The sequence below is a fragment of the Sorex fumeus genome, unplaced genomic scaffold (assembly GCF_029834395.1).
Source record: "Sorex fumeus unplaced genomic scaffold, SorFum_2.1 ptg000072l, whole genome shotgun sequence".
Taxonomy (NCBI): domain Eukaryota; kingdom Metazoa; phylum Chordata; class Mammalia; order Eulipotyphla; family Soricidae; genus Sorex; species Sorex fumeus.
The window spans coordinates 1,653,541-1,666,593 of NW_026606129.1; the positions used below are offsets into that span (position 1 = coordinate 1,653,541).

General features: G+C 52.4%; 1 protein-coding gene across 1 annotated transcript in view; it reads right to left on the reverse strand.

The window, feature by feature from the left end:
- The window catches only part of LOC130037422 (contactin-3-like), an 87,105-nt gene extending 74,283 nt beyond the window's left edge, over positions 1 to 12,822 (reverse strand). Inside the window, exons 1-2 of the mRNA XM_056129264.1 lie at positions 12,699 to 12,822; positions 6,312 to 6,438 (exon numbers count right to left, since the gene is read on the reverse strand). Coding sequence (XP_055985239.1) covers positions 6,312 to 6,438; positions 12,699 to 12,753 — 182 coding nt within the window. The 5' untranslated portion in view covers positions 12,754 to 12,822. The remainder of the gene's footprint in view (positions 1 to 6,311; positions 6,439 to 12,698) is intronic.
- Between the last annotated feature and the right edge of the window lie 231 nt (positions 12,823 to 13,053).

A 13,053-nucleotide genomic window follows, 5' to 3' on the forward strand; every position in this document is an offset into this window, starting at 1 on the left:
GTGGAAGATGGGACTGCAAAATCCTTCCCTCTTCATGAAGCAAGACAGCTTTTACTGAAACTCACATAGAAAGCCGTCAGGGGATAGAAAGAGAGGAAGTATGTGTTCAAGAGAAAACACGGGCTTCTCCAGAGTGGAAAAAACTAGCAAAGATACAGAGAGACAAGCACGATGTGGGTTTAAAGGAGAACATGGGTTAGAGGGGCAGCATTCCTCTCTATCCCCAGCGTTCCTCCCTACCCCCTTCCCTCCCTGTCCCCCTTCCTCCCTACCCACTTCCCTCCCTGCCCCTTTCCCTCCCTATCCCCTTCCCTCCCTGTCCTTCTCCCCTCTCTAACCCCAGTGTCTGCCTTCCTCTATCCCGAATGTCTGCTACCTTCCAGAGGCTTTTGTAAGGGCCACTGCTTCACTGAATCGATGGCTTTAGGTGGATGTATCTTTTACACGTAAAAACCCTATAAACATAGAACAGTGACATGAAAATGAGCCCAAGTTCCTTGTTCTCAAGCTCTGATTTCAGACTATCTTTACAGAATCATCATTGCATGCCCCCGTGAGTAAGCTCCCAAGGACTAGCTGCAAATCCAAGTTTACAGTAAATCATACCCCAAAACAATGAAAAGACACTGCCTATTGGGGGGAGGCTTCTCTTAGGTCAGAATTCCACCAGAAGGCAGATAAGCAGCTGGATCAACCCCGTTCAGACGCCAACACCCGTGGCTCTCGCCTGCCCCACAGCACAGCCTTGCACATCATTCATTGCCAGTGCCACGGAAGGGAGCAGAGCCCACCCCAGAAGAGGACTTTGGGAGGACATGAGGAAATGGAAAGATATCCCCTGCTCATGGGTCCGGAGACTTAACATTGTCAAAATGGCAATACTACCAAAAGCATTGTATAAATTCAATGAAATCCCTATAAGGATACCTATGACATTCTTCAAAGAAATGGAGCAAACACTCTGAAATTTATATGGAACAATAAGCCCTCACGAATAGCTAAAGCAATTCTTGGGAAAAAGAAAATGGGAGGAATCAACCTCCCGAACTTCAAACTCTACTACAAAGCAGCAATAATTAAAACAGCATGGTACTGGAACAAAGGCAGAACTGCACACCAATGGAACAGGGTTGAATACACTGACATCTCCCCTCAATCATATGATCATATAATTTTTGATAAAGGTGCAAGAGATGTGAAGTGGAGTAAGGAAAGAGCCTCTTTAACAAATGGTGCTGGCATCACTGGATGGCTACATGCAAAAAAATGGGCTCAGAACTCTGCCTAACACCATGTACAAAAGTAAGATCAAAATGGATTAAAGACCTCAACATCAGACCAGAAACCATAAGGTACATTGAAGACAAAGTTGGCAAAACCCTCCATGACATTGAAGCTAATGGTATTTTCAAAGATGCCACGCCACTGGCTGAGCAAGTGAAAACAGAGATAGATAAATGGGACTATATTAAACTAAGAAGCTTCTGCACCTCAAAAGAAACAGTGACCAAAATACAAAGACAGTCTACAGAATGGGAAAGGATATTTGCCAAATACACATCTGACAAGGGGTTGATATCAAGGATATACAAAATACTGGTTGAACTCCACAAGAAGAAAACATCCAACCCCATCAAAAAATGGGGCAATGAAATGAACAGAAACTTTCTCAAAGAAGAAATCCGAATGGCAAACAGGCACATGAGAAAATGCTCTACATCATTAATCATCAGGGAGATGCAGATCAAAACCACAATGAGATACCATCTCACACCTCAGAGACTGGCCCACATTCAAAAGAACAAAAGCAACCAATGCTGGCGCGGATGTGGCGAGAAAGGGACCCTTCTTCACCGTTGGTGGGAATGCCGACTGGTTCAGCCCTTTTGGAAAACAGTATGGAGGTTTCTCAAAAAATTAGAAATTGAGCTCCCATTTGACCCAGCAATACCACTCCTGGGAATATATCCCAGAGAGGCAAAAATGTATAGTCGAAGTGAATCTGCACTTGTTTGTTCATTGCAGCACTCTTTACAATAGCCAGAAACTGGAAGAAACCTGAATGCCCAAGAAGAGATGACTGGTTAAAGAAACTTTGGTACATCTACACAATGGAGTACTATGTAGCTGTTAGAAAAGATGAAGTCACGAAATTTACATACAAGTGGTACAACATGGAAAGTATCATCACTTAATCACTTAATCACTTAACTTCCCGTTAGTCGTCGATTTGCTCGAGCGGGCGCCAGTACCGTCTCCATTTGTCCCTGTCGCGTGCTAGTGTAGCCCAATGGCATCTGTTTGCTCCAGGAACATGAAGGGCCTCAAACCGATCGTTCATGATCTTGACGAAGAAGTCTGACCATCTGGTAGGTGGGCGGCCACGCGGTCTCTTGACATCCCGTGGAATCCAATCAGTAACAGCTCTAGTCCAACGGTCGTCTTTAAATCTCATTACGTGACCAGCCCATCTGATTTTCGACACCTTGGCAAATGAGACAGCGTCCCTGATCCTTGATCATCGACGGATGTCAGAACTCCAGATTCTTTCTCTCATTTGAGTGAAACGTGATATTCCAAGCATAGCTCTTTCTATTCTTCTTTGGGAGACCTGAATAGCGTTCTCATCTTGTTTGCGTAGGGCCCAGGTCTCTGAGGCATATGTTAATGCAGGAAGAACAGTGGAATCAAAGAGATGTGCCCGGAGCCGGAGGTTCTTCGTCCTCTTAGCTATTTCTTCGATGATCTTGAAGGCGTTCCAAGCCGCTCTCTTCCTCCTGTGCAGCTCGGGTGCCAGGTCATTTGTCATGTTGACCTCTCGACCTAGGTAGACATTGCTGTTGCATTCGGAGATGGTCGTTCCATTGAGAGCGAATGGGGCGTCAGGAACAAGGCTGTTTCTCATAAACATTGTCTTCGTAAGATTCAGCTGTAGTCCTACCTTTCCACACTCACGGTCAAAGTCGGCCAGCATTTGTGCCGCTTGGCTGATGTTTGGTGTTATTAAAACAATGTCATCAGCAAAGCGGAGGTGGTGTAGTTGCCGACCATCTATCTTCACTCCCATTCCTTCCCATTCCAGTCGTCGCATGATGTTCTCGAGTGTGGCACTGAAGAGTTTCGGTGAAATGGTATCACCCTGCCGCACCCCTCTCTTGACATCAATGATCACTTCTTTGTAGAATGGTGAGATCCTGGTAGTGAATCCGCAATACAGCTCACGGAGGATCCTGATGTATTGGGCTTGAATGCCCTGATTGGCTAGGGCTTCAATGACCGCTTCCGTCTCAACAGAATCAAAGGCCTTCTTTAAATCAATGAACGTTAAGCAGAGCGGCATCTTGAACTCCCGAGAAACCTCAATGAGCTTGGTTATCGCGTGGATATGGTCGATGGTGCTGAATCCTTTGCAGAACCCTGCTTGCTTGCATGGTTGTCCTTCATCTAGTGTTCTGCCAATCCTATTTAGGATGACTTGAGTGAACAACTTGTAGATGACAGACAATAGGCAGATCAGGCGATAGTTGCCAATGTCATGGATGTCTCCCTTCTTGAACAGTAGTACGGTCCTGCTGGTTTTCCATTGGGACGGAACCTTGCATTCAGACAGGTAGCGAGTGAAGAGCCGAGCCAGTGTATTGATGAGTACTGACGGCAGGTTCTTCAGGTGTTCAGGTCTGACCTTGTCTGGGCCGGGTGCTGTTTGTTTCTTTACCGACGAAATGCCCTGTCAGATTTCGGAAGGGAGAACGTTGGGAACGACATACCCATCCTGTGGAATTTGGTATGTCAGCAAGTGGACATGGCTATCGAAGAGATTTGAGTAGAAGTCATGGATAATCTTCTCCATTGCCGTTCTGGAGGATGTGATGGAACCATCAGGACGTCGGAGGGCAGTCATCTTGGTCTTATAGTTGGCAAAGAACAGGCGGGCGTTACGAATACTTTTCCCGGCTTCTGCCGCATCTACCAGTACTTCTGCTCTTCTCTCTTTGAGGTCTTCCTTGATCGCATCTCTGCACTGCTTTGCAAGCTCGGACGTTAGCTTGCGGTTGCCTGAGGCATGCGCCAAACCACGCTGGCGAATTAGCTCAAGAGTTTTCGAAGATAGGAGACTTTTTGTGGCTATCTCTCTCTTGGCGTTCCTCGCACATTCATGGAGGTGCTGAACCAGTCGATCGTATTCCTCGTCAATGTTGTCAACAATGGCATCTTCCCATGTTGCCACAATAGTACCAAAGAGTTCCCAGTTGGTGGTCATTCTGGGAGTTCTCTTTTTGAACTTTGCAGCCCTTTCTCCCCGCTCTGTGAAGTAGAATTTTGCACGAAGGAGACGGTGGTCCAATCCCGTTAGAAATTTTGGGACAACAGCGACATCAGTCAGGCAAAACCGTCGATTGAATATGATGTGGTCTATTTCGTTGTGGAATCATCCACCGGGAGACTCCCATGTCCATCGTTTAGATTCTGCCTTCTGGAACTGTGAGTTACCATGAATGGTCTTGGTCGACATGATGAACTCAGACAGTCTCTCACCCTGTTCGTTCCATTCTAGGCCATGGGTCCCGATGTGAAGTTCTTCAGCTGATCTTCTCGGTCCTATCTTGGCATTAAAATCACCCACAATGATCTTGTAGAAGGTGTGGTCTTCTTTATAGAACTTCTCTAGCTCCATGAAGAACTTCTCGATTTCTCTTTCATCATAATGAGATGTTGGTGCGTAGACAACGAAGATAGAAACTGCAGGCAGTGAGCCACATCTATTCAAATGTAAACATCTGATTCGGGTTGTTAGGCATTCGAATGAATCAATGCTCTTGGCCAAGTTTGTGTTGACAAGGACACTGACGCCTCCAAGACCTCTTTTATCGCATGTTCCGAGGAACAATTCTTCTCCAGTGTCAAAAACGGCATGGTGAGATTCGTGCCTTCTTGTCTCGGTCAGACCAATGATGTCGTACTTGATCATTCGCGCTTGTACCATTAGGTCCTCGATGGATGCATCTGATGCTAGCGTACGTGCATTGAAAGTACAGACGATCATTTTTGTCTTCCTTCGTTGTGGCAGCCTAGGTCGGCCTTGAGATTTTGTCGGCCTCTCCTTTCTCATCCTTCTCAGTGCTGCCATGTCCGTGAAGCCTTCAGGGTCAGATGAATGAGACCAGTTGTAGTTACTGGTTTTGACATATCGAATACACAGTGGATAGCTTGCCAGGCTCTTCCGTGCGGGCGGAATACTCTCGGTAGCTTGCCAGTCTTTCCGAGAGGTATAGAGGCTTTTGGGGCGACCTCTAATCACCCTTGTAGGTGTTACCATATTTGAACCCTATCAAATATGGTACGACAATTCCAGAAGATGGGTATTTAGTGTCTTATGATGTGTCATGTATCATGCTAAACAAAATGAGTCAGAAAGAGAGGGATAGACATAGAAAGATTGCATTCATCTGGGGGATATAAAGTAACAAAGTATGAGATTAATACCCAAGAATAGCTGAGATCAGCACCAGGAGGATTACTCTATAGCTTAGAAGTCAGCCGGGTATTCTAGGGGAAAGGGCAGCTCAGATAGAGAAGGGAGCACCAAATAAAAGATGTTTGGAGGATCCTCCCAGGAGGGGAGATGCATGTCGAAAGTAGACTATGGACTGAACATGTTTGCCACTCAAAGGCTCTTTTGCAGACCACAACACTCAAAAGGAGAGAGAGAACAAAAGGGAATGCCCTGCTACAGAGGCAGGGTGGGATGTGGGGGGGAATGGAGGAGGGGAAGGGATATTATCCATGGTGGTGGAAAATGGGCACTGGTGGAGGGATGGGTACTTGATCATTGTATAATCGAAACCCAAGCACAAAAATTTGTAATCTACAACTGTATCTCATGGTGTTTCACTAATAAAAATTAAAAAAACATATATTTACATGAACTGTGAAATAAAGAGCTGTTAAATAAAAAAAAGAAGAGGACTTTGGGAAAGGTTTAGTTTTTGGGGACGCAAGCCCAGGAGGAGGGACTCAGGGCCAGCCTCCCCATGGAGGACACTGGGGGGCCTTCGTAGAGGTGCAGACCCAAACCCGCCTCTCCCGAGGCTTCGTCTGCCTGGAGCCCCTGAGCCCCGTCCCAGCCTCAGCCTCGTGCTCTGCCACCGGCATCAAGACAGGAGCTGCTCTGTGCCGCGGGCACCCACGGGTGCAGGGCAGGGTGGGTGCGGCCGCTCCTCCCTATTCCTCGTGGCTCCTCCTGGCAACTCTCAGCTCAGCTTGCACCCCCGAGCCCCGGTACAGGGCTGAGCTGCGGGGGTCCCACTTACCTGTAATGCGGGGAGGGGCTGCCTCTGGCTTCACAGCTCAAGGTGACCGTCCTGTCCTCTGCGCCCACAGGGAAGACACTGTCGCCAGGCTCCTGGGTGAACACGGGGCCTTGGAAGCGCGGGTCGCCTGCAGGGAGACAAGCACAGGTGAGCACAGCCCAGGGGGCAGAGGTGGCGTAGCCCTGCCTGCGGAGGGAGGCGGCCCCTTGGACGACCCCTTCCCGGCAGGGAGCCGCAGCCCCCACCACCAGGGCACATGGTCCTGAGCAGCAGCCCCACGCTGGCCTGGCCAGGACGGGCCCATCACTGCTGTTCTCAGACCTCAGTGACGAACCACAGCAGAGCAGATCCTGGGAAACTGCGACAGGTCTGTCTCAGCCCGGAGAGGCAGCGCGGGGGCTGCTGTCCATTCCGAGGAACAGCCGGACCACCCCAGGCTGCAGGGTAACCCACGCCACGTGCAGGGCCAAGCAGGGAGAGGGGCTCAGGGCTGCCCACACGATGGCTGGGCCAGGCCAGGCCTAGGACTCCCAGCACACCATGGACAGATCTCCTTCCTGTGCCTGCAGTTTCACCCAGGACATGAGTGGCATAATCTCCCTGCTGGTACATACTCTGAGACACACTGAGTGCCCAGGACACACACACACACACACACACACACACACACACACACACACACTGGGGCACTCCCTTGTCCCCTCTGAGCTTGTTCTACGACGTGGCCTGGGCTAAGGGAGGAAACACACACATATACACATATTCACACATATACGTACACATATACACGCACTCACACACACTCACACACACACTCACACGCTCACACTCCCGCTCACACTCATATGCATCCACACACTCACACACCCAAACATATCTACTCACACACACTCCCACCCACACTCACATGTATCCACACACTCACACACACTCAAAGGCAGTTGTGTTCACAGACACACTCGCTCATAACACTCACACCCGTTCCACACACTCATGTTCAGACTCATTCACTGCATTTGTACACACTCACGCTCACAGTTACACATGTTCACAACCCCCCAAACTCATGCACTCAAAGTCACACACACACTGACTCGCAGATGCTTACACACACACAATGCTCACATACACACTCTCATGCTTACAGTCTGACACACACGCTGCAGAACACACACAGTCACACACACAGCAGCTCTGTGCTGTGGTGGCCTCTGGCCTGGCTCTAAGAACAGGGAGGTAACATGAGGGTGACCCTGGGTGAGAGCAGCTCTGTCCCCACACCATACCCGTGGCCCATGACTGGGGGTTGGGGAGACTCTGGTGAGGAAGGAGGCGTCAGAGCTGCCCAGCCCCGTGGCCTCCTGCAGGTGCTCTGCCACCTCACGCCCAGAGATGCCAATGCAGCCCACGTGCCGCAGAAGCGGGGCAGCTGGTCCCACGCCATCCTCCCCCAGCTCGCAGAGAGCCTGCCTGCTCCCAGACTGACCTCTGAGGCTTGGCAGGGACCCTGCGACCAGAGACTGAGGGCCTACGTCTGCAGGGAGCCACGCAGGCCAGAGCAAGCGGTCGTCAACGCTCCCCTCCCGCCTTCTGGAACTGACTACAGCAACCACGGTGCCCCCAGACTCACTCAGCCCGGCGCTTGCCAGGGGCCAGGTCCAGTGGCAGCGCTGCCACAGACGGGACTCAGCCGCTGGGGCAGTGCTGGGGCCGAGCCCGGAGCCAAGCTCTGGCCTGGCTCTAAGAACTGGGAGGTAACATGAGGGTGCCCCTGGGTGAGAGCTCACGCTGGTCAGGCAGACTCTTGCACGTGGCTCTTGTAACAGGCAGCGACCCCCTGATCAGCATCTGACTACGGGTTTCCCTGATTCTGCTCGAAAGTAAGACAAACCCTAGTCCATTAACGAATTCTCTCAGAAAGTCGCAAACACTTTCAAGCCTTTTTGGATCACACGTGGACAACTTGGTCTTTGATCATTTCCCAGAGTCGCAGCTTGTTCCCTGCAGTGCCCTGGGCTTTGTTCTGCCCCGGGAAGGGGGTGGCAACACCTGACACCCACGGCGGGAGCAGCCGACAGCAGGGTGAGTCAGGGAACTGTGGCCATGGGAGGGAGGAGCCCACTGGGCAAGGCTCGCTGCCAACCCTGAGTGGGGACACCTGGGGCGGAGAAGAAAGGGCGACTTCCCTGGCAAAGACAAAGGCCGTCCCACAGTGACAGGGAAACTGCTGAGTCTGTCACAAAGACCCAGTCCCCACGGGCCAACTCTCCTCTGCACACTTCCCCTCCCACACGGCGGGGCTCAGGCAGTGGGTCTCTGTTGAAAACACGTTTGCATGTTCCTGCCTGTGCCATGGTTACAGGTGCCACACTGGCCTTCATGGGTGACATGCAGACTCCATGCCTTGACCCCTGTGCGGGTGCTCCCCCGTGGAGCACAGCTGGAGCAAGACCTGAGAGGCTGAGACTGCCCACAGAGCAGTGGTCTCTGAGACCACGGAGCCACAGGACCCTGGAAACCATCAACGCCCGAAAGCAGTGGGCAGTGCCCATGAAGGTCAGTGTCCTTTAACCACAGAGGGTTACACTGGGGGCACAGACCACACTCTCAAGGTAGAATCATACTCCACAGGCCATGCACATGGGCACTGACCCCACCCACAAACACAGATCACGCCTTCGAGCACAGACTACATGCGTGGGCATCAGCTATGCCCGCGGGCACAGACCAGGCCAATAGGCAAGACCCTGCCAACTTCCACACCCACATGCACTGACCATGCCCAGGGTACTGGCCGTGCCCACTAGTCTCACTCCTACTGAGTCCTAGACTCATGCCACCAGTGAGGGCACCGGCCACCCACACAGGCCTCCAGACTCCATGCCGTGGTCTCAGCCTTGGAACTACCCACACAGTCCAGGCCTTAGTCACAGTCCCGGACACACTCGGCAGCAGACTCCCAGGTATGGTGGTCCAGCCTGCTGCAAAGTGACCCCCAAAGCATGAGACTTTGAGCCTCTGTAGGTCTACAAAAATGAGCCCAACACATGGCTCACACATGACACAAGGCTCACACATGACACATGGCTCACACACGGCTCACACATGACACACGGCTCACATACAGCTCACACATGACACATGGCTCACACACAGCTCACACATGACACACGGCTCACATACAGCTCACACATGACACATGGCTCACACACAGCTCACACATGACACATGGCTCACACACAGCTCACACATGACACAAGGCTCACACATGACACAAGGCTCACACACGGCTCACACACGACACACGGCTCACACATGACACACATGACACGACTCACACAGAGCTCACACATGACACATGGCTCACACAGCTCACACATGACACACGGCTTAAACATGATGCATGTCTCATACATGATACATGTCTCACACATGACACATGGCTCACACCTGGCTCACACATGACACACAGCTCACACATGACACATGGCTCACACATGACATGCAGCTCACACATGATACATGGCTCACACATGGCTCACACACGGCACACAACTTACACATGATACATGTCTCACACATGGCTCACACATGACACAGCTCACACATGACACATGGCTCTCACACAGCTCACACATGACACAAGGCTCACACATGACACAAGGCTCACACATGACACATGGCTCACACACGGCTCACACATGACACACGGCTCACATACAGCTCACACATGACACATGGCTCACACACAGCTCACACATGACACACGGCTCACATACAGCTCACACATGACACATGGCTCACACACAGCTCACACATGACACATGGCTCACACACAGCTCACACATGACACAAGGCTCACACATGACACAAGGCTCACACACAGCTCACACATGACACACGACTCACACATGACACACATGACACGACTCACACAGAGCTCACACATGACACATGGCTCACACAGCTCACACATGACACATGGCTTAAACATGATGCATGTCTCATACATGATACATGTCTCACACATGACACATGGCTCACACCTGGCTCACACATGACACACAGCTCACACATGACACATGGCTCACACATGACATACAGCTCACACATGATACATGGCTCACACATGGCTCACACACGACACACGACTTACACATGATACATGTCTCACACATGGTTCACACATGACACACAGCTCACACATGACACATGGCTCACACATGGTTCACACATGACACATGGCTCACACATGACACACACATGACACACGGCTCACACATGACACATGGTTCACACATGACACATGGCTCACCCAAGGCACACCGCTCACACTACCAGACTGAGCACACCCCTGATGTGCTTCTCACACACGGCTCACACATGTCTCATGCACGGCTCACACATGTCTCATGCACGGCTCATACACAGCTCACACACAGCTCACACACGACACACATGGCTCTCACATAGCTTATACATGGCTCACACACGTCACAATGGCTCACACACGGCTCTCACATGGCTCACACGCGGTGCTGCCCTGTTCCCAGAGGCCCCAGGCCTTCTCAGGAGGCATCGTATACCCAGCCCCCAGAATTCTGTTTTCCTCCCCAGCTCCAATTTCCTGGACCCGAGGAACATGCTTCCCCCACGCGGTGGCTGGTCCTCAGCATGGAGCTTCTGAGGAGAACCCGACCCCACCTGGAGTCGAATCTTGCTGTCCCCACACCCCTCCCTGCCCCTCTTCACCCCTCACCCATTCCACCCACAAGTCCTGACTCCCCCTTCAAACTCTCTCCAACTGTGCAAGAAGCCCCGTGTCCCCACCTACCCTGTCCCTCCAGGCCCCTCACCATGAGGACCCCCAGCAACCCGTCTACACCCCCTGCTATGCAGACCCCTGGTCTCTAGCCCCCGCCACACACTCGCCTGGGTCCTCCCCCAGAGTTGCCCTGGTCCAGCCCCTTCTAGGACACACTGGTCCCTGACAGAGCGGCAGAGCTGGGGGCCCCCGTCTGGGCCCCTGTCCTATCCCTGGACGCACACACAGCAGCTCCTGGGAGCCCCAGCCAGCCCACTCGGTGTGGAAAGGCTGACCCAGGCCCGCTGCAACTCATACTGGCCCTCTCCTCCCACGCCCAGCATCCTCGTATGTTCCCTGGGTGGACCAGCACAATCCTCCAAACCCCTGCTGAGGTGCCATGTGATTACGGGTCCATGAGTAATGTCCATGAGTAACGTCCAGGGTTCCAGAGAAATGTCCCTCAGCTCTGCCAGGGCAGGAGACATGATCAGAGACGATGGAATCTCCTGGCTATAAAGGCAGGCACGCTGTCTGAGCACCAAGGACAGGAACAAACTCTGCTGGACCGTCTGGGCTGGCCCTAGGACCACATGGGACACACTCGCAGAGGGTGGGCGCAGAGACCCTCCAAGCACCCCGAGTGCTGTCATGCCTGTAACACAGAGCCCACGGCCCTCGCAGCCAGAGACAGTCGGAATCCAGAGCAGCTGCTCCTGCCAAGAGCATCAGGAGGATGCAGGGCCGGGAGCCAGGCTTCGTACCAGCCACGCCACGAAGAGCAAGTGAAGGTCGCAGCAGGGGAGGAAGGGAGCAGTGGGAGGGATGTGTGGAGGACAGAAGGGCAGGACAGAAGGGGGATGGACAGGTGAGGAAGCCCAGGGCCACAGGAGCTCCGTGAAGCGGACACTCCCCTGCCCCGGGAGCACCCACGGGCCGGGCCAGGCAGCATCTGACTGGATCAGACGCCCCACGTGCGAGAGAAACTCTCCGTGACGAGGAGAGCAACAACACACACCAGCTGAGACACCATTCGCTCTGAAAGGGCCGTCTGTCTGTCTGTCTGCCGGCCGCCCTCCACCGGGACAGCAGCAGGAGGAACGGGAGCTGCCGCGATGCCCAGGCTGCTCTGTGGGGCAGGGGGCCACGCGGCTCTCCTGTTCTCACCGCAGTGTGCATCATCTGAACGGGGAGTAGCTCGTCCCCATCTTCATCAGTCCCTTAAATACGAATTTGCTTTAAGAATATGTTCGAGAGTAGACGTGGAAACACCAGAGTTGAAACTTCCCACCCTTCCTGTGTGCGGCAGATGACGACGTCCAGCCCCCTTTGGAGAAATGCTCAGGGATCAACATTCTCACTGTGTGATGAATCCTTCACTTCACGACCCTCGCACGGATGCACGCGAGGTGTGAATCCGAGGGCCAGCAAAGCCCAGGAGTGAATGAGGACCCAATTCTGAGGACAGAATTAGCATTTCCCTCCAGGATGAAGAGGATCCATCCCTGCGACAGGCGGGGCATCCTTCCCACACTCACAATCAGTGAACACGCGACTCGGGGGAGGGGGGAGACGGCGGTTACCTCCCAGGCAGCAGAGGAGGGGGAACAGCAGCCACGGTCGCCACGGCAACAGCATCTTTAATTGCCAGGAGCAACAGGAAGCCTTGTCCAGTCTCGGCGGACACCGTGCTTCGTCTCCAGGTAAAGCCGTTAATCTGCAAAAGACAAGTACAAGCAAGTCAAACTTGGGAAAAGGGGCTCTCAAACACGGGCTTCTCTGCTTCTCATAAACCCGCATCATTCACTCAACAGCCTCCGTGGAAAGAATCAGGTACGAGGAAAGTGCACACATTGAAGAAACTTATAAATAATTTATGTAACTCAGGCACGGGGGGGTAACAGCTTCACGAGTTAAACAAGTCAGTGAGACGGATTC